Here is a 22,040-nt window from a genome sequence, read left to right as displayed (position 1 = left end):
ACTCACATTCACGCCTACGGGCAATTTAGAGTCTTCAATCAACCTACCACGCATGTTTTTGGGATGTGGGAGAAAACCAGAGTGCCTGGAGAAAACCCACCCGGGCACGGGGAGAACATGCAAACTCCACACAGGCGGGGCCGGGGATTGAACCCCGGTCCTCAGAACTGTGAGTCAGACGCTCTAATCAGTCGGCCACCGTGCCGCACCCTATACCATCCCCACAAATGAAATTATAAAGTACTGTAATCATTTAAACTGCTATTTAGCGAGGACACAAAATAACGCGTGTGGTTCAAATTTCTAGTAATGTGTTGTATTTTGCATAAAGACAATAAGGTGTATTTTGCAATGCCATTTGTTTTATTAACGACTCAAGGCAACAATGCTCGGCAACACTGGCAAAAACTGGGTAGCACATCCTGTAGTCGGTAAAGTCCGGCTTTCTAAATAAAAACAGGCTAGTAAAATAACACGGTCACACCTCAGGATCCTTTCGTGCATTGCACCAATGGAAAGGGTTGTCAATAATACTTTTTGTCGATATACGCCACCAGCTACAAGTTACAGGTATCCACCAGAAGAAAGGCAGTGATCAGAGCTACCAATAAATGATTATCACATACAAAATTGTAATGTTACGAGGTAAGACATTTGGTCAAGAATCAGAATCAGAATCATCTTTATTTGCCATGTATGTCCAAAAAACGGCGGCATGGTGGCCGACTGGTTAGAGCGTCAGCCTCACAGTTGTGAGGTGCGGGTTTCAAATCCCAGCCCCGTCTGTGTGGAGTCTGCGTGGGTTTTCTCCGGGCACTCCGGTTTCCTCCCACATCCCAAAACATGCATTAATTGGAGACTCTAAATTGCCCGTAGGTGTGAATGTGAGTGCAAATGGTTGTTTGTTTGTATTTGCCCTGCGATTGGCTGGCAACCAGTTCAGGGTGTACCCCGCCTCCTGCCCGATGACAGCTGGCATAGGCTCCAGCACGCCCGCGACCCTAGTGAGGAGAAGCGGCTCAGAAAATGGATGGATGGATGGATTTATTCATTATTCATTATATGGATTCATTGTATTTTGTGCCGAAGTCAGTACATTCTTTCATTGTCTTCCAAAACCTGACCGGGGACTATATCTGCAAATTAGCTGAAGCTAGAGGGGGCAGAACAGCCAGGTGTAGCTGATGGATGGATGGCTGTGTACCCTGCGTAAGGTTATAAAAGGTCACGTGTCAAGACGGAAACTGGATCTCAAGTCCAAAAAAAAAAAAAAAAAAAGGAATGGCAGGGATTGTTACACAACATCCACTTCACATGTTCACAGGCGAAGTGAAGGAGGAGAAAATAGTTTGAGGTGATTAAGGAATGAGCGCTTGTTACCAAACTTCTTCCTGCTACGTTAAGTCATCGGTAGAAAACTCCGCCCTCCGGGGGTTGCTCTGCTCGTCAGTCATGCATCGGAATGACAATGCCCGAGTGCGCTACGATGCGGAGGAGCTGTAGTTGACAAAAAAATGGGTTTGCCTTGAAAACAACAACAACAACAACAACAACAACAACATAAACACATTTCAAGGTGGATATCGTACGTCAACGCGGAGTCGCCTCGCCGTCGGTGCTCACTCTCCCCGCTTGATGGGAAGGGCGAAGCGGAAAAAAAGGGGAAAAGCTCTCCGCAAGCCCAACGCTCGTCGCCGCGGCCGCGGGGCTCCTGTTTGCGGCTAAAATGTAGCGAGCACGTCGAAAGCAAGCCACCGTTGGGACCCGAGCTCGACACCAAGCGCGATATGACTCGTGTGACGCCGAGTAAGAGCGTGGAATGGCTGCAAGTGGAGTTGGAGTCCGGTGCCGCTTCTGTGCTCCTGCTTGACTGCCGCGCACACGAACTGTACGAGTCGTCTCACATCGAGGGCGCCATCAGCGTCGTCATCCCGGGCCTGATGCTCCGCAGGTTCAAGAAGGGCAACATCCCCATTCGGACCATCATCCCCAACCACGAGGACAAAGAGAATTTCACGCGGCGATGTCGAACGGACACGGTGATCCTGTACGACGAGAGCACCGTCAGCTGGCCGGACAGCGGAGCACCGTCGTCCGTTTTGGCTTTGCTTCTTCAAAAACTGTGGGAAGATGGCTGTAAAGCGTACTACCTGGAAGGTATGTGTCCAAATACGTTTTAGTCCGCGTCGGCGAACATGTCGCTCTCTCTAGCTGGCTGTACTGTACTGTATGCACGGTGCCGTGCCCTGCCGTGCAACGTTCACTCGTGTTAAACGTGTTCACGCAAACGCGCATCAATCTCGAACCAAACTAAGTGTGCGCCGGCAGTAAGAAGTCATTAACACGACGGCTCATTTCTTTGCTGCTTATTGTGTCCGACGTCAACGACAAAAAGTTTGATTTTCAAGCTTTGGAACTTTTTCAAAGGCGACTTCTCTTTCTCTAAATGATGTATATTGTTCGTGGTTCTACCAGTCCCCTCAAAATACGCCAAGTGTTTCATGTGTGCTTGTTTGTAGGTTCCAAAGTTTTGCGTGTGCCATGAGATTCTCAATTAAAATTCCAAAATGGCCACGCTGTGTTTTGCTGCGCGAGAGCAGGAATGCATTTCATGAATGGTCTGCGAGGGGAAGCGGATCCACTTGCGTACTACGCCACTTCACTCCGACGTCACCTCTAAATTCACCAAGTTGATATATTTTCTTGATTCGATGAACCACGAACCACGAAGCAGATTTTGTTCTCATGTGTGTTGTTTTGGCTCTCCTCCAGGTGGCTTTGTAAAATTCCACACCGAGTCCCCAGAACACTGCGAGACGCTCCTCGACAGCTCCTGTCCGAGCTCCTCTCCTCCGCTCTCCTTTCTGGGTTTTGGAAATTTGCGAATAAGCTCAGACTGTTCGGACGGGGAATATGACCGAGAACCCAGCAGTGCCACGGAGTCGGAGGAGAGCCCCCTCCCCAGCAATCAGCCTGCCTTCCCAGTCCAGATCCTTCCTTACCTTTACCTCGGCTGTGCCAAAGACTCGACCAATCTCGATGTGCTGGGCCAGTACAACATCAAGTACATCCTGAACGTCACACCCAATCTCCCCAACATGTTCGAACATGACGGACGCTTCAGGTATAAACAGATCCCCATTTCGGACCACTGGAGTCAAAATCTGTCCCAGTTCTTCCCAGAGGCTATATCATTTATAGGTGAGTGTGCATATGTACTTTAAAAAAAATAGTCTTTTTTTTTTTTTTTTTTTTTTTTTTTTATTATTATCACAACGACCTGAGCATTTGTAGTGTTACATTTAAGTCAAGTGGATCGATCTCGGTGTTTTTAATCATAAATAGCCAATGAAAACATGACTTCTAATCACCTATTTTGTACCTGGCATAGTTCATTGGTTTGAATGTTTCTGAATAGAATCCAGGGTAGACACTGGATTTGGAATCTGCTACAGGACCATCATGTTAGAGATTTATAGTAATTGCACTTGAGATCTCTCCAGAGGGCTCGCGTTCATTTTGATTGGGGGAAAAAAAGTCATACAAGGCCAATCCAATGACAGTTAATAGTTTCATTTTATGTGAAAGTAGTATTTGTTTTTTGTTTTTGGTACAGCAAATTGTAGGATACCCGTTGGGATAGATCGTTGTTGTCCACGGCTATTTCATGGTGTAATAACGGCAGTCAATTCTTAAAATTCAGACGGAAAGATGCCATCGTCATCTTGCAGTGACTGTTCATTACGGTACACATAGCACAGCAATGCATGATAGATGGATATATAAATGTTTGTTTTGACATTTGTCTGAAGCTAACAATCAAACAGTAAAGCATTGAAAACATAATAAAACATGATTTATACTAACTAGAGATGGGAATTAATGCAGGAGTTCAGAACATTCAAGAGCGAGATTACCCCATTCCATTGAAGATCATATTTAAAATACAGATTACAATGCATCAATGAACTGATTGTTAATTTTGCTCATGGTCAAAGTGTGTAGTCCAAAGCCTAATGATGGGGACGTGTTGTCATCTGCCAGTTTTTTTTTTATTTTTATTTTTTAAAATTTTTTTAGTGTGGGCATTTTTTCCAGCATGTTGAACAACTTGCTGCACTTGTGTTTGATAATAATTGGTTGTAGGATGAAAAGTGGTGTATTGTATTCCTCAGTAAGTGGCATTTTATGCTGTGACCACATGTGAAGGCTGCCAACTGCTGTTAAACATTTCAAACAACAATGCTTTGGTACCGAGAAGGAGCACATCGTCTTGTGTTTTGCCGTTTCCAATTTGACTGACGCTCTCTAACCTCGACTGCTCTCGAAAGCCACAGCTTGTTTGTCGGTTTCAGGCGCGGTTCAGGCGTAGAACCAGGAAGGAAGTGGCACTTCCACTCTCGGTGCTGCATCTGATTACAGGGTCACAAGTTGGTCTGGAACCAACCGGATATTTGGTGGATGTTTTTTTTTTCATCGCAAATGGATTTCCAGAATAAGTCTTAAGCTTTTTCTGTCCTCCGTAGAGGCTTACAATGGCATCATTTAGCCGACAAGCGTATTGTTTTTGTCTAATTGAGTCATATTGCTAAAAAGTCTGACGATTGTGCTAAAGTTGCTGACCGTGGCTTTCTTTTCCTCTACCAGATGAGGCTCGGTCCAAGCAGTGCGGCATCCTGGTCCACTGTCTGGCAGGCATCAGCCGCTCTGTCACTGTCACTGTGGCTTACTTGATGCAGAGACTCAACCTGTCGCTCAACGACGCCTATGACTTTGTCAAGAGAAAAAAGTCCAACATTTCCCCAAACTTTAACTTCATGGGTCAGCTCTTGGACTTTGAGCGGACGCTGGGACTGCACAGTCCCTGTGACAACCGCTCCACCAACGAACAGCAGCTCTTCTTCACCACACCGACCAATCACAACGTCTTTCAGCTGGACACACTGGACTCTACATGAGGATCTTTTGAACGTTGGTGGTGGTAATTTTAACTTGTCAGCGTCCTGACTTCTCTGCAACTTTGGCAGAGGAAAAGCCATATTTGAGTCAGTGTCTGATGCCTTATTATGTAACTCAAGGAGAAATGTGTTAATCAGTATGTGACATTAATACTTGGTCATGTTGAAATGTTTTTTAAGGAAACTGCTCTTTGACTGTTTTGTTTTTGTTTATTTTTAATAGCTGTCATTGCATTATTATAGTAATGATTTTGCTTCAGTGGTCTTAATAGAGTCTTTGTCATTAAGAATGTTTTGCAACTGATGGAAAATAAGCTACTACAGTCATCCGGCCTTGACTTTCTGTCCAACTTCTTAATTCTGATGACCGTTTGGCTGTTGTGTAATTGAAACAAACCACCATAGAAGCCAATGGGTCACGTTTTAAGTCAAGAGTCTTCCACTAATGTAATGTTTTTTTTTAACAACAGGAAGGTAAATGTGAGATGCTGCATACTACACAATTACATTTTAAGCATATAACAACACTGCTATTCATTCTGTCGCTCACAGATGAGGTATTTGCATGATTGTGTTACATCATATACCACAGACCTTGTTGGTTTTTTTGTTATATATTCAAACTTTGAAATCATCAAATTGACCTTGGGTAACTGGACCAAGGTTTAGGGTCTTTTAGCGTGATGTGTAACATGATTGCTCATAATGAACGGCTATAGGCCTTGTTTTGTACTCCTGACATTATTAGTCTGGAGCGTCTCCCTCTTTGGCACCACGACAATGTTGAAGGGAAACGTGATGGGCGCATAACTCGCTCTCTACTTGCCTGTCGGGCCTCCGAGCTAACGAGTGAGACTGACACATGAAAATGAGTGAAAGTTGGACTTATGTCTTCTTACCTCACTGGGAGACAATTTTCAGGGATTTTTGTAGGCATCTCTATCATGTCATGGTCTCTCTAAGTGCATCTAAGGGCTGTTTTGGTTGCTATATTTGTAAAGGTGTACATAAATTGCAATGGGGGACCTTTTCTCAAAAATAATGAAGGATCAAACAGTTACCTGATTCTGATCTTTATATACTGAATAGTATGTTTAACTAAAATGTCCAAAGTATTCTGTACAAGTTTATATAACAAATATATTTTATATTTTTACTTGTATACGCTGTTGTGTCTGTGTGTTGTTTTATTTTATTTTATTTATTTTTGTATTTATTTTTTTTAGGCATTGCAAAGCAAATATTATTCTTGCATATATCAAAGGTTTCTTATATTTGGGAAGGTGGTCTCACATATCAGACAACAAATACCTACAGTTAAGATACAAATTATTCATAGTCTGGCCATATGTTGAGTTAAAGGTATATTGATGTAATTCTGCAAGTGTAAAAAGTATACATTAGTTTTCTGAACCCTTTTCACTCAGCATTCTGGTACAATTTGCACAATAGCACTCTGAGCCTTGGCTCCTTCAGAAACGATGAATTCGATAGACAGAAAATGTACTTCGGGAAATGAGACTTTCCTCAATACATTGTCCATTTTGCCATCCGGTCGAGTCAACAATTAATTCATGTAAAAGCAATACAGTTAGATTTAGACTTAATTGTTTATCGGCTGCGGCACGGAGGGAGACTGGTTAGAGCGTCTGCCTCACAGTTCTGAGGACCAGGGTTCAATCCCCGGCCCTGCCTGTGTGGAGTTTGCATGTTCTACCCGTGCCTGCGGGGGTTTCCTCCGGGCATTCCGGTTTCCTCCCACATCCCAAAAACATGCATGGTAGGTTAACTGACAACTCTAAATCGCCTGTAGGTGTGAATATGAGTGCGAATGGTTGTTTGTTTGTTTGTATGTGCCCTGCGATTGGCTGGCAACCAGTTCAGGGTGTACCCCGCCTCCTGGCCGACGATAGCTAGGATAGGCTCCAGCATACCCGCGAGGCGGCTCAGAAAATGGATGCATGGATGTTTATCGGCTGTGGAACGGTGGGGCGACTGGTTAGCACATCTGCCTCACAGTTCTGAGAACCCGAGTTCTTACCCGGGTAAGTGGTGTTGATAATATTCTCATGCATATCAGTCCCGAAGCTGGAACTAATACAGCATTAGCACACAGAATTTAAGTCATTAAATGCGACTGAGGGACAATTGTTGGACAATTAACTGTTTCAAAGATCATAGCGCATTCCTCCTTCCTTACACACATACTGTCACTTCTGCATACATTTCTCATGGAAGGTAATTCATTTACTCTAGTATGTTTCTCTTGGGCACAGTGGACGACTGGTTACTACATCTGCCTCGCAGTTCTGAGGACCAGGGTTCAAATCCGGCCTTGGCTGTGTGGAGTTTGCATGTCCTCCCCGTGCCTGCGTGGGTTTTCTCTGGGTACTCCGTTTTCCTCCCACATCCCAAAAACATGCGTGGTAGGTTAATTGAAGACACTAAATTGCGTAGGTGTGAATGTAAGTGCAAATGGTTGTTTGTTTATATATACCTTGCGATTGGCTGGCGACCACTTCAGGGTCAAGGAAGGAGGAATGCACTATGATCTATGAAACAGTTAATTCTCCAACAATTGTCCCTCAGTCGGACTTAATGACTTAAATGCTGTGGTAATGCTGTATTAGTTCCATCTTCAGGACTGATATGAATGAGAATATTATTAACACCACTTTTAACTGTACGGCACATGAAGGGGCATACATCACAGGGAACACATCAAAGTTCGGATAATGAACGCTGTTGAGTAATGGGCTTTTTCTGCAAGACTGAACCTGCCAAGTCACATACCTGCAGGCCAGAACTGCGATTGGGCCTGAAAAGACTGTGGCAGCAAGGCACAGGCCACGGAAAGCTGCACCCCACCATACAGTAGGACTGCCCTGCTTTCATTTTGTCTTTGATTTAGATTTTTCTCCCATGACAAAGCAGAAACCCTCCTCAATTTGATCTCCCATAAGATATAACGCAGACATATTTATTCACGCTTCTTTAAAAGACAATTATTGCTGTATAAATGTCAAGCCCTGCTTGCAGTCCCTTACACTGAACTCAGAAGCTTTTAGAGCTCAGGTATCAAACTCAAGGTCGGGGGCCAGATCCGATCAGCTACATCATTTTATGTGGCCCACGAAAGCAAATCATGTGTGTTGACTGAATGCTTTATACTAAATTACCAAAATTGCAAATTTCCAAACTCGTAATACATCAATTTGTTGTGTATATGTAATAATATGGGTGGCACAACGGACAACTGGTTAGCGCATCTGCCTCACAGTTCTGAGGACTGGGGTTCAAATCCCGTGTGTGTGTGTGGAGTTTGCATGTTCTCCCCACGCCTGAGTGGGTTTTCTCCGGGCACTCTGGTTTCCTCCCACTTCCTCAAAACAAGCATGGTAGGTTGATTGGAGTCATGATTGGCTCCAGCACGCCCACGACCCTCGTGAGGATAAGCGGAACGAAAGATGATTGAATGAATGAATACTAATAATAATACTAATTGGTGGCGCTGTGTCCAATTGGTTAGAACATCTGCCTCACAGTTCTGAGGACCAGGGTTCAAATCCCGGCCTCGCCTGTGTGGAGTTTACATGTTCTTCGGGCACTCCGGTTCCCTCCCACTTCCCAAAAACATGCACGGTAGGTTCATTGACGACTCTAAATTGCCCTTAGGTGTGAATGTGTGCGCGAACGGTTGTTTGTTTCTATGTGCCCTGTGATTGGCTAGCGACCAGTTCAGGGTATACCCCGCCTCTCGCCCAAAGATAGCTGGGATGGGCTCCAGCAGCCCGCGACCCTAGTATGGATAAGTGGTACAGAAAATGGATGAATGGATGGATGTAATAATATGGGGCTAGCATACATTTTTATGGGTTCACAGTCATAGCAGCCCTCCTAAGGAAACCATAAATACGATGTGGCCTGCGACAAAAACGACATTGACACCCCTGCCTTACACTATGGATGCGGTTTTGATTTATTTGAACCAGTATTATTAATTGAGCTGCTGGCTTGTCAATTACTTTATATATAACAAAATAGTACTGGTTGGGTTGCAGTATGAAGATACAAGAGATGACCAAACCTGTAATCAACAAGCATTTTCCAGTGCCAAATCTATTCGCTCAGCACTCATTGTTTTGGAAGCAGATGTGCATGAGACCAATGGGATTTAGATGGGTATGAAGGTCTATTGGCGATGTGCTTATGTTCTATAGAAGCTAGTCAGAGCTGGTTTACATCTGTTGTGGTTATAGGAACATATTTAGCATACTGCATGGTGCGTTCACAGCTGCTTCTTCCTGGATTGCACAATACTTTGAATAGAAATCTGTTTATTCAACTTCATGAATAGACAAAGTCATTTTTAGACAAAGACAAGTAATTCTGTGGTCTTAGGGAACGAGTATTAACAGTTTGAATAACAGCATTTCTCTGTGGGTTCCTGTGCTTGTACAGCAGATGTTTATGACAGGGTAGAATAATCCTAATCTCACTACTTGGTGAGCACTGGGAAGGGATGACATCCTGTATCTTTGTCATGATATTTTGCAAGAGGCCACTTTATAGGGTCAGCTTCGTGGCACATTTGGATGACCGGGATCCCTTCCATGTTTGCTTCAAGTTGCGATGGCAGCTGACATGCCTGAAATGGAGTTCGTTGAATACTTTTAATGGTTATGGTCAATGACAGGAATAGCTATGGTGTCATTGAGTCATCTATACTTGTATTGGAATGTAGAGGCTTAATATCCTTTTATTTGACATTAAAGTCGTTTTCAGTGCTTCATTCTTGCTAATATGTGTGATGGATTAAACAGATCCAGAGTCAGATTCTCTTGACACTGAGAGGACACATTGAGAGGCTGTACAAGGCTCAACTGTGTATGATTTTGCCACCATACTATAAGATTAATGTACGTGATCCCATTTGTAGACATCCATCCTGTTGTGCAATATTCTGGAGCCGCAATGCATCTTTACTTGATATACAGTATATACTGTATCTGTATCAAAACAACAACTAACCCTAGTGAAATGTCCTCTGAAGGTAGTGCAAGCAAAGGGTCACTTTTGTCCAAGGGAATATGGGTCATGTGTGAAGCAGAGCCACATGGAATCCTAGTGGTGGAGTGATCCGCCCATCTGTTACTACCAGAAGTCTCAGTTCAGGGCCAATTCCACCATCCGCCGCTTTACAGTAGATGGAGCTCACAAGTGTACAGGAACAAATGTGTGTGTTTGCACTTGAGTCTGTGGCCAAGTGAATGAAAGAGCACACTGGTGTTGTCTAACATGTCTCACTAGACGCTACACAACACAAAGGTCATCTGTCTGTCATGTGTTCTTATCTTGGGAACAGTGCTGGAGGAAGCGCTGGGAACTACCATGCCGTCTGCTTTCTTGATACCTTCACACAAGGTCGCATGCTGTCCGTGGGATTCAGGATGTTCAATTTGGCTGCTCGCAAAATAATTATGTTTTATGAATTAAAAGAGACAATTCTGATGTAGAAATATTTAATTATTAACCAGAAAACTAAGATACATGGAATGTGTGAGGACACACTAGTGGTATTGAGGGAAATTGTTGACCTTTTACAAATTTGACCTCAGTGACCTATTACTAAGACTATTTTCTGTTAGATATTATTCCAAATAAATAGGGTTCTTGCTTTTGACAATAGCATCAAGTATTTCCCCCCAAATTGTCTAAGGTTTTTTTACCAACAAATCTGACTTTGATACCAAGTTTCCTTAGCCTAACAGCATGTTGGTTAGTCTTTAAAACCAATATTGCACTGACATACAAAACACAAATAAAAAAAACTGAATGAAACCCTAAATGGTGAAAGCTGATTGGTTGAAAATGATGATACTTACAAAAACATTTACACATTTGATGTTTTACCTACTTCAAGCACCTCTGGTCAGGTTGAATTTAATATCAATACTGGTTTGGTTTTGCTATTGGCTCGTCATTCTTCGAGGTTCAGAGAAGACATCTGCCGCTCTCACCATTTTTTTTCCCCCAAGCAAGACCTCAGCTACCTTGAACATAGAGGGTTTGATATCCTGTTCTGATTCAACGTTTCAACTCCATTTGTGTTTATGTCAACTATCATACAAAATCATTCAGGCTCTTACTCTGTCATAGAGAATAATATGGAGCTCGGTTGAAAATCGTAAACCTCAATGGTTAATGTGAATGGAAGCAATAACATGCTGTAGTGCAGTATGTCAGTATGAGGCTGCAGGAAACTGTATTTCTTTCTGTATTTTAGGTAACACTTTGAACCTAGGTGCATAAATGATCTGAATAGTATATTTCTTGGAGCATCTAACACACGATCCCCCTTTGGAAAGTTGTAAAAATAGATAAACCCTGCAGTGGTACAATAAAGCTAAACAATCATCGTCATTCATTTGAATCAATGAATAGTTATTGTGGAATTTGCAAATTCTGTCTTTTGGGCTCGCTGTTGTGTGGGCCATTATGTCCAGGCAGTGCAGAAACAGTACTTCAGTGTTCTCAGCACCAGAAGTGGGATGGAGCGTCACGATACAATATTCTGTCTGTTCAATTTGGATTCTCAGGCCCTGCACTGTCTCTTTGTGTCATCTTCCACTTCCTTGCGCCGTATTTATGGCAACTAAAACAACCTAACAATTCCTCAACAAAAGCAGGCACTTATCCAACTTTCAGTATTTATTGCATAGTAACTGTCTGAACTGATAAACAGCACAGCAACAGAATTTTTTATTACAGGAGCTAATAAAAGAGAATATTATTATTATTGATTTATTTTTAATACGGGCCATCTTCCAACATGATGTGATTACGATAAGCCAGAAAGACAGGAACTGTCAACTGAGGTCATTCTGCGTGGGTGGCTCAGAGATGGCATGAGTAGTTAACACCCTCGTCTACACCGTATCCTGGGTAGTCCTCACTCTACCGAGGACTTTGTGACCCTTTTATAGGGCTATAAATCATACTGCGCTGGGAAGAGGTTATTAAAGCATCACATTGTTGGCTCAGTTACACAGTTGTAGCCCAATTTCTTGGGTGTGTGAATATGAATTAATTATTTATGTCGAAATCTCTTACAGAGGTATGTGTCTGTGTGTGTGTGTGTGTGTGTGTGTGTGTGTGTGTGAGAGAGAGAGACTCAATCCCACTAATCACACCCACTGGTTGAATACAGCTGAATGAAATCAGTTACATTATGGTGATTCTGTACTGTATATTGCAGTTATCTATGCAAACCCCTTCTATCCCACTGGCGTCACTCCTCCAATGCCACTTTGGTCTCATGCTACCTTTTGTGTCACTGGAATCCGCAGTTGCGAAGGTGCCTCCTAAAACTGCAATGCGTGATAATAACATTCAGCATGAGTCATCAGGCTGAGCTTGCGTAAGAGCCTGCAGCTTGTGGCGCCACACCCCAGATTCATTCACACACTCCTCTGCTGCTGCCCGGCCTCCCATTGACGGCGGGGAGAGCACCACTCGACCTCTTCTACACCGCGCACACCAATTTAGCAACTTTACAAATGCACTTTGTGACAAGAGGAAGTGGAGCCAATCGATGTGGTGTTGTTTTTTTTCACCAGGACGTCCGCAGGGCAGCTGTGCTCCACAGGACACGGAAGGGCCAGCGGGACTGAATGGCGTTGACGTGACTCTCAGGCAAGCAGGGAAGATGGACAGAGGCGGGCAAATGCTGTCACCAGTCAGAACACTGACATCACAAAATACACTCATCTGATCCCCTTCTACTCAGTCACGCTATGAATAAGTAGCACTGCACTGAATTGAAGACCACCACACATTTTGGAACTTTCCCCAAAGAAACAAACAATAAAGAAACCAAGCCTGGCAGCATTGCCAAACTCATATTTTATTAATGCACTAAATATGAGTGAGTGATGCTATCCATGTGGATCTATTTGGACAAATCTGTTACTTTGTTACTGAACAGTTGTGAACAGTGTCATTTATGTGGCCATACAGTTTGTCGCTCCTAATCTCCTTTAATTAAACATTTCCCCCTAATTTTCTTAATTTTCTTTCTTATCTACCAGAGTGACTGCGGATGGAAATGAGCCACAACTGCATCTCTACAATCAAATTTAAATATTTTCTGTACATTGTGCCTGAAAAATAAATGAATCAACTAAAAGTACTTATTTATCTAGAATGTGAAGGCTGTCACCTCCCACCAGGCAAGATTACACACAGTGAAGGATTAGATGATCAATCTATCCCCAATATTTATTACTTTGGTATTTGAGAGCAGCACAAATTTGTTTCCTTGTGCTGCAGCCTATCTGTGAGCCCAATTTAACACGTAAACTTTTGTGGACATCAGCTAACTGCTGACATCTAGTGGTGAGCGCCTTGTAACTGCAGCGATGGCGTGACTCATCTACAGCGTGTTATAGGCCATTTATAACATTCAGATTATCCATGTGGCTATCCATGAATTTTTCGTACTGCTTTGTTCTGGGCATGGTCACTAGCAGGATGGAGATTCTAACTTCCATAGAAAATCGAAGAATGGAAAGAAAAGATTTGGAGATTGCTTTTGGTGAATCTGAAACCCAATAGGAAAACACAAGCGCTCATGGTGCACAACCTAACGAGAGCCAAATACAAGGAAAGAACTCTTCACAAAGTCAGTAATGTAATGCTCTGTTTTGACTTGGGACGTATTCATATACCATCCATCCATCCACCATCCATTTTCTGAGCCGCTTCTCCTCACCAGGGTCGCGGGCGTGCTGGAGCCTATCCCAGCTGTCATCGGGCAGGAGGCGGGGTAAACCCCCACATACAAACAAACAACCATTCGCACTCACAATCACACTTACGGGAAATTTAGAGTCACCAATGAATGCATGTTTTTGGGATGTGGGAGGAAACCGGAGTGCCCGGAGAAAACCCACGCAGGCACGGGGAGAACATGCAAACTCCACACAGGCGGGGTCGGGGATTGAACCCGGGTCCACAGAACTGTGAGGCTGACCCTCTAACCAGTCGCCCACCGTGCCGCCGTATTCATGTACCCATAAGTTTATTATTTTAGTAGTAAGTGGCAGTAGTGTAACACGTCACTATACGTTTGGAGCTAAACAAAATATGGGATGGTTACGATGACGTCAGTTTATGTAATAGTTTTCAAACACAATCCATGGTGCTTATCCTGTTGATAGTTATCCTGTTGATAGTTGCGGGGAGTTGGAGCCTATCTCAGCTGTCTTCTGGCGAAAGGCAGACTACACCCTGGCCTGGCTGTAGTCACCCGTCCAAAGCAGGTTTTAAAACACCAAATTTCAACTTTCCTTATAGCCAAATAGTCGATGAGCTCCTAAGTCACAGGTCCCAGTGAACCTTCATTTTACAGTTTTAAAATCAATATCAATTTCAAATATCGATCTCCTTCAGATTCAATCAGTTGAAAAGATATTTGACCTGAGATGTTCCAAGAGGTTGGTTGTCAGTACTCTACTGGTTGGCAGTTGTCACCGAGTTCTCTACGCTGTGGTCTGCAACCCTTTTCGAGTTCTTTATAAGGACAAAGGCATGGGATTGTCAACACTCCAGATCCCCTAACATGGGCACTAACATGATTAGACATAAATAGCTCCTGTCTCAATAGACTGCACAACTAGAGAGGCACACAGCAACCATGTGAATCGCTTGCATGCCGCAGACAAGCACCAACAGAGGAAACGAGTGGCTATGGATCTGAGATACTTTTAAAATTAGTCATAAGGCTGTAAAGCACATGTTGGTGAAAAAACAACAACAAACAAATGGGCAAAGCAGCTAGAGTGACACAGAAAAAATGGCTTTCCAGGAATGATTTGAGTGATCATTATGAGGAAATAAAAGGTTATGAATCAAAATGAATAACTGCTCTGACGAATGCCACTTGTTTATTTTTATTTTTATTTTTTTTACCGCACATTCCAACACGGAGTAAAATGCATGCTTTCCGAGGCTATGAAAGGGAAAAAGAAAGTCCTGAGTGTGTCTCAAACATACAAAAATGTTTGCAATGTGCATCACAACATATGATGAACCTTCATTGTGTTGACTCAGAGAAGCATTCTGCTTTGTGTACACAAGTGTACGACGTCAATCGCTCAGTGAAAATACCTGTAAACCAAACTTCAAACATTAAAAAAAAAAAGATTGCAAATGGAATACTGTACGTAATTTACACAAATTCAGTATACATGGGCACAAGAAATAGTTACACATTATATTTACAACGATGCAAGTGGTGGTCTTAGGAAAACTACAACAGAAACAATCAGAAGCAGTAAATCTTGCAAAGTCGTTCCGTAGCTCCATCACAAGTCAGCTTCCAGTTTTCCAGATGCGGCGGAGGAATAGAAAAATAATGTTGTCGTATGACGAATTACTCCACTCCTTTCATGAACTCCAAGAACTCTGCAAAATGAACAAGGCCGCATGAGCAAACAGCTACCAAAACAATTCAAATAAGGATAAACTAACGCCTTGGTCATTCAACAGTGGGGAAATGAAACAAAACCTGTAAAGATGATCAAACTATACAGTAGTTTAGTCCGAAGAGTCACTTAATAAGCAAAACACAATGGAATTCTGTCACGATCATGTGATCTTCACGCGAGAGACAGAAGAAAGCTCGATTAGTGACTTCAAACTCCTCACCGTCATAGTCAATTTTGCCATCGTTGTTCTTGTCCCCATCTTTCATCAGTTCCTCTATGTCATCCTCAGTAATTGCTTCTCCCGTTGATTCCAGCATCATTTTCAACTCGTCCAAGTCGATGTAACCATCTGCGTTTCTGCGTAATCACCCAGAAGAAAAACACACCAATGGGTGTCTGGAGTGATACTGAGCTAGTGTGTCTGTGTGACCCCCTTATTGATCTCTTCTTGCGTCTAATTGTTTGTGACGCTTCACGAGGGGAGAGAAAAACACTCACACGGTGAGGCTGCTTGAATATTGTCGGCTGCCAAAAAGGATTATGGAGTAACGGCTGGGCTTTGCAGTACTTTTGTCAGTGCACGCAGCATAGCAACTCGATTACCAGTCTGCTGGTGTTCATTACATTCTCTTTTAATACAGGCGAAGTTGCAATCAACATCAGAAATAGTGAAAATGCAACTCACTTGTCAAACATGCGAAACAACTCTGCCAGTTCCTCCTCGGACTTCCCTTTGCTGTCGTCCTTCATGCACCTCACCATCATGACCAGGAACTCGTCAAAGTCCACCGTGCCACTTCCTGCACAGAGACACACTTCACTTAATATCTGCTTCGTGTTCATCTTCTACTTCATCGCCTCTCATTGTCAGGATCAGTGACCATGCTGCTGCTGAGTTAGAATTATACATTAGTGCTGTGACTTCCTCTGTGATTTTTGCATTAGCGGCAAGTGTGGCCTACTGTGGTGAGAAATATAATAAAATATACTATGATACATTTAATACAGAGTAGATATCACAAAGTTGTGATATTGATATGTGTGTTTGAATGCTCTGCAATTGACTGAAGACCTGCCCAGGGTATTCCCCGCCTTTCACTCAGTCAGCTAAGATAGGCTCCAGCTCACACAGAGAAAATGAATGGCTGGATGAATGTGTATGAATACATGTGCGGGTAGTAGGCATGAAGTTGTCTTATTATTCTTACAGTGCTGTTTTTGCAATCATTTCTTTTATGATTGTCTGTCTGGCAACTTTTTTTAATTATTATTATTATTGAGCTTTGGGGAACAAAGGATTGTGCCCCAAAGATTTTGCCTAGAAGATGCTTTGCAAAGCCACTCTTGATCAATAGTTCCAGCTTGCTACAATTTCATATCAGTGGGATTTTGATAATAATTCACATAGACTATTTGCATGTGAATACATGCGAATTATAGTGGTTGTTGAAATTGTAAAAAGTCCATCAGATAATAACAGAGAGTACTGTAGTTTCTCTGGTACAATATGAATAGTCTCCCTAAGAAGTAGGCCCCCACTAATTTCTTTTCATATAAAAGCAGCCACTGTTTGATTTACCATCTTCATCCACCTCATCAATCATCTCCTGCAACTCCTCTGGCGTGGGGTTCTGGCCCAGCATCCTCATCACCTTCCCCAGCTCCTTGGTGCTAATGCAGCCATCTTCTGCATCTTGGACGAAAATGTCAAAGGCGGCCTTGAACTCTGTCAGAACACCCAGACACAAATGAGCATAAACGTATAGGGATAACCATTAATTATTAAATGTTTTTTTGTTTGAGTTTGTATGAAATTAAATCTATGGTGGATGGACAAATCGCTTACCATTTTTCTGTTCGTCTGTCAGCTGCTCAACCTGCAGTACAAGTGCAAAATAGTGAATATTGTCGTTGTTGGGCTTGTGTGCCATTATACAACAGACCAACTCAAGCCTCATCCCATGTAAATTCAATTGTTTAATCACTTTTTTGCCAAATAAAGGTGATATTTTTAGCTGGACAGACCAGGCCATCGTGGACTAAACACAGAATCGATATATCAAGTGGGAGCCACTAAGAGGTGGAGTTAAAAATAAACAGACAGGAGGATCAGGAACTGTACATAAAGGACACAATACACAGTGTTTTAAATTCGCTTAGCTTGTGGCTCTGGCGCAACAATAGAACCATAATCCTGGAAAAGCTACCACGAATGAGAGAAGGAGACAGCTGCTTATGTAAGAGTTACTGTCTGTTGGTCTGTCCGTAGTAAATTAAATGCACCTCCGCCAAGGGATGTTATATGTAACAACATCTATCCACACCAACATTTGTAATAAACATTCCTGTGTGGGTTTCCTATCTCAGCTGCACTGCTCCTCTGGGATGTAAGAGGACACGGCAGCCGGCTGTTGGTCCATGCAGAGGCGGACAGACAACCTCACAGCTCGAAGGCTCACAGATAATGCTGGAATTCAGCCCTGTGGTGATGGGGGTGGGGGTGGGGGTGGGGGTGGGGGTGGGCGGGATTGGGTTATCGAAACCTCATGCCCCTCTCTGGCACCAGAGGACCACAAGCAACCAGCCCAAATTAGCACATGCGAAGTTGGGCTGTTCCATATGGAGTCATGAATGAAGCTGGCAGAGACCTCCTGAGGGGTTCCAATCAGGGCTGACAGGGCCGAAGTGGGCCAACATCGAGAGGTCGTATCAAGGCTCTTTTGACACCAGCTTGCTGATGGAGACCACTCAAGTCAAACAGCAACAACAATGGAAGCAAAAAACATAATATATGGACATACAAGATTCCATAGTGGAAAAAAACAGACATCTATTGGATCTCTTTGCACCATGATGCAAAAGATTATCCGAAACTTCATTTTTTGCGATCATCCAAACGAATGTGTGTACGATTGTATGACGACGTACCGCTGCCTTGTAGATGTCGTTCATGTTGGAGGCTGGTCTGCTGCCTGTCCTGACGATATCCTGCAGCTGCAGAAGAACTAGGTACTGTCCGGCGCAGGGCAGGACGCTGGCCTCATCATGACATGGTTTTATACCCGGAGCACGGCGTTGTCTGGTCCCTCCCCAGCCACAGCAGCCTCCCCTCGGTGTGCGTCCACAAATGTGTGTCTGTGTCTGTGTGTCATGCGGCCAATCCGTCACAATCACTGGGCTCAGATAAAAATGCAGCAACTCTTAGGGGGCATACTTGGGAATGGAATGAAGGGAGGGGGGGGTGGCTTAATCTTTTGGGAGGGGGCTAAAGAGACACTCAACATTCCTCTAGAACTGGACAAGAGACAGACAAAGCTCTGGAGAGTGGTGGTGGTCGAGGTGACAGGGAGCAGGCCGGTAGGCGAGGCAAAGCAAACCACAGAGCTATGGGGAGAGAGAATAGAAAAAGGGGCAGCACTGTAAGAGGCACGTGTGGAGGGTGTTACAACACATCCATGGAGGAATGTGTGCCACGTGGTCCACAGCAAAAGTCACGTGTGTGATCAATAACAAGACCAAATTGCCTGGAAAAAGTGACAATTTCATTCAGAACAGGAATAAGAATGACAATGCTACATAATTCAAGTCTTCAGACGAAAGGCAGTGTGCGCCGTGAATTGGACGCCAGCCAATCGCAGGGCACAGCAATTACACGACACTTCTGAGGGTTATTTTGCATGTCAAATGATGTCAATTCACTTGCATGTGTCCGCAAACACAAATCCCGGGACTTATTTGCTGGGTGTGAGGCCACTCACTCATTGCAACAAATAATTTATAACTATGCGAATTTCTAGGGTATCCCCTCACTTGCAGTATACTCTGGTCCTAAAGATGAGAAAAAAAATTACAGCACACTGCAGTTGTACAGCCGGGTCCACGACACCTTTTTCCAGCATGCTTCCCCTCCTGTCCCTGTCCTGTCCAGTCCTGTCCTATATTGTCCTGTCCTTCCCTCACAGGGTGTAGCACTACTGACCCATACTACACACGAAACCAATGTGTCATTGTATTAGTTACATAATGCTTTACTTTCCTCATCTTGTTTACAGCTAGTGCTTTGTCTTTTGTTGTCTTCTTTTCTTATATTATTTAGTTACCTTTTCACTCTCTCCTGTTTTTTTATGTCACTCCCCTTTAAAAACTTTGTTCTTTTCGATTGAACGACTGTAGGCGGCACGGTTCACACTAGTTCAGGGTGACCCCCAGTCAGCTGGGATAGGCTCCAGCACGCCCGCAACCCGAGTGAGAATAAACGGTACAGAAGATGAATGAATGACTGTAATTCTCAATAAATATCCATCATAATACAGAGAGACCACAGTGGCATCTTAAAAAGTCCACTGCGACACAGTAAAACTGTTCCGGCATAAAAGGGATACAGAAAATAAATGGATGGATGGACACCTGGAGCGGCACGGTGGATGACTGGTTAGCGCGTCAGCCTCACAGTTCTGAGGTGCGGGGCTCAATCCCCGTCCCCACCTGTGTGGCGTTTGCATGTTTTCCCCGTGCCTGCATGGGTTTTCTCCGGGCACTCCGGTTTCCTCCCACATCCCAAAAACATGCATTCATTGGAGACTCTAAATTGCCCGTAGGCATGACTGTGAGTGTGAATGGTTGTTTGTTTGTATGTGCCCTGCGATTGGCTGGCAACCAGTTCAGGGTGTACCCCGCCTCCTGCCCGATGAGAGCTGGGATAGGCTCCAGCACGCCCGCGACCCTAGTGAGGAGAAGCGGCTCAGAAAATGGATGGATGGATGGATACCTGGATGGATCCAAGATGCACTGAAGCAACCACCTTCTTTGACCTGCTGGTTAAAGACATATATTTAATTAATGCAAAGACAACTCGACTGATTTTATTGCCTTTCATGCAGCAGTGCAAACACATCCCTGCATTAAAAACAAAATGCCCCCCCCCCCCCCCCCCCCCACTCCCCCTACAGAGATGTTGTGCTGTTTGTGCAGATAATCTCCAGACAACTTCTCACTGGAATTTGACAGAATTTGACAGTAGTGATGTGGATTATTCGGAAGCAGGCGAGACACATATCGTAGCTGCACAGGGGGCTTTTTTTCCCCAATTATTTATTTTTTTAATTCCACTGATGCCTATTGCATTGAGGTGATGGCACAGGTGGACACATTTGGGTGAGTCAGTGTTCTAAACGAATTCATCTGAACACAATTCCAACATGCACCTTAAAAGATCTATCCGTACGCTGTGCACCATGGACTGATCCTCTGTCAGTCACAGAAAACAGACAACCATTCAGACTCAGATTCACACCTACTGATAATCTGGGGTCAGAAGTGGGGTAAGAATATTATGTGACAACCAATTACTGTGGCTTTACACTTTTCTAGTTTGTTTAAAACAACATACAATACTAAATCAAATAGATAAAAATAGAAAAAGATCTGTGAAATTTAATTGGTTTCTAAAATTTAGGGATGCTGCGATTCATTTTAGGGGTGCTTCAGTACGCCCCCAAAATGGGCTAGAAACAATGGAACCATTTTATGTAAAGTACTGTGTGCGGACTAAGTCTAACATACAGTATTTCGAAAAACAAACTTCCACTCAGCAGATGGCGATGTTCACTTCATATCCCCTGTATGTAATAGTTGCGCAAGGATGCCTCCGGAAATCCAATTTACCAACAGTGGGGTAGGTGCGAAATCTGGGTCAAACAAACCAAGCAAAGCACTTGCAGACACATTGAAATTGAATAGTACACAGTGCAAAACATTGCTGTTTTTTCATGCTCCTTTGAAACGAGGCCATCTCAATCATTTGACTGTGTGATTCTCTCTTTCTTTCTCTCTCTCTCTCTCTCTCTCTCTCTCTCTCTCTCTCTCTCTCTCTCTCGCTTCCTCTCTCTCACACACACGCACGCACACACACACACAGGCACACATATACAGCATGCTGCAGCGGGCATTCAGAGTGACGAGTGATCATGCTGGTTTACAATGGGATGTTAATGGGGACTGGCACAGTTTACAAGCATCGTGCTGCCACTCAGAGGGCTCACACTGAACATGCACGCACGCGCACACATGCATACACACTGCATTGACAAATGCCTCACATGGCTGACACGCAGGTAGTGGCACAGGGCAGTGGAGGAGAAATGGAGGGTCTACAAAGTTACAAAATATTTGTGCTGCTTGTCCTTTTGTGTGTCTCTCTCGGCCACTGGCCATAATAAAAAGAGTGTTGTGTGTCTCTGTTGGCGATCAGCACAAAAATGAATTGTCATCTTTGGTCCATCAGTTGCAATCTAAAACATAAGGATGAGTGTGCACTCTCAGACCCATTTGGAATGCTGAGTGCATTCTGGAGGCTGCCAGGAGTTATGAGGAGGAGGCCAGGGTTTCCAATATTGAAGCTTCTTTTTGTTTTTATTTATCTGCAATGATTGAAGCAAGCATATGCTGCGTGCTGTTTCATTGGCCCTCTCCACCAATTTCCTCTTACACGGATAGGGGGGGGGGGGCTGACGAAAGCGGCAGCCATTTCTTCTACACGGTGCAATCAGACGGCGCATCTCAAATCCACAATTCACCGCACACCGTTTTTGAG

The 22,040-nt window shown here is 43.7% G+C and overlaps 2 protein-coding genes across 2 annotated transcripts; one reads left to right on the top strand and one right to left on the bottom strand.

Annotated features, from left to right (window-relative positions):
- The first annotated feature begins 1,532 nt into the window (after positions 1-1,532).
- On the top strand, positions 1,533-6,120 carry LOC133409272 (dual specificity protein phosphatase 7-like). The gene is made up of 3 exons (XM_061689072.1): positions 1,533-2,157; positions 2,773-3,201; positions 4,648-6,120. The coding sequence occupies exons 1-3, from the start codon at positions 1,788-1,790 to the stop codon at positions 4,956-4,958; spliced, it is 1,110 nt and encodes a 369-aa protein (XP_061545056.1). The 5' UTR covers positions 1,533-1,787; the 3' UTR covers positions 4,959-6,120.
- Positions 6,121-14,901: 8,781 nt separating this feature from the next.
- tnnc1a (troponin C type 1a (slow)) lies at positions 14,902-18,770 on the bottom strand. The gene is made up of 6 exons (XM_061702918.1): positions 18,377-18,770; positions 17,295-17,325; positions 17,028-17,174; positions 16,134-16,248; positions 15,669-15,805; positions 14,902-15,425 (listed from the first exon to the last, which is right to left on the bottom strand). The coding sequence occupies exons 1-6, from the start codon at positions 18,398-18,400 to the stop codon at positions 15,394-15,396; spliced, it is 486 nt and encodes a 161-aa protein (XP_061558902.1). The 5' UTR covers positions 18,401-18,770; the 3' UTR covers positions 14,902-15,393.
- Between the last annotated feature and the right edge of the window lie 3,270 nt (positions 18,771-22,040).

The sequence above is a fragment of the Phycodurus eques genome, chromosome 1 (genome assembly GCF_024500275.1).
Source record: "Phycodurus eques isolate BA_2022a chromosome 1, UOR_Pequ_1.1, whole genome shotgun sequence".
NCBI lineage: Eukaryota > Metazoa > Chordata > Actinopteri > Syngnathiformes > Syngnathidae > Phycodurus > Phycodurus eques.
The sequence above is the reverse complement of the archived record's forward strand: the minus strand, read 5'-3'. Positions and strand labels throughout refer to the sequence as shown.

Bases quoted from the DNA above. Each gene is read 5' to 3' on its own strand.
- tnnc1a (XM_061702918.1), bottom strand. From the start codon at position 18,400: ATGAACGACATCTACAAGGCAGCG. The intron at 16,249-17,027 runs GTAAATCAAACA...GTCTCTGTGCAG, and splicing joins TGATGAGGTGGATGAAGATG to GAAGTGGCACGGTGGACTTT. The intron at 15,426-15,668 runs GTGAGGAGTTTG...TTCATTTTGCAG, and splicing joins TGGCAAAATTGACTATGACG to AGTTCTTGGAGTTCATGAAA.
- LOC133409272 (XM_061689072.1), top strand. From the start codon at position 1,788: ATGACTCGTGTGACGCCGAGTAAGAGCGTGGAATGGCTGCAAGTGGAG. The intron at 2,158-2,772 runs GTATGTGTCCAA...GCTCTCCTCCAG, and splicing joins TAAAGCGTACTACCTGGAAG to GTGGCTTTGTAAAATTCCAC. The intron at 3,202-4,647 runs GTGAGTGTGCAT...TTCCTCTACCAG, and splicing joins AGAGGCTATATCATTTATAG to ATGAGGCTCGGTCCAAGCAG.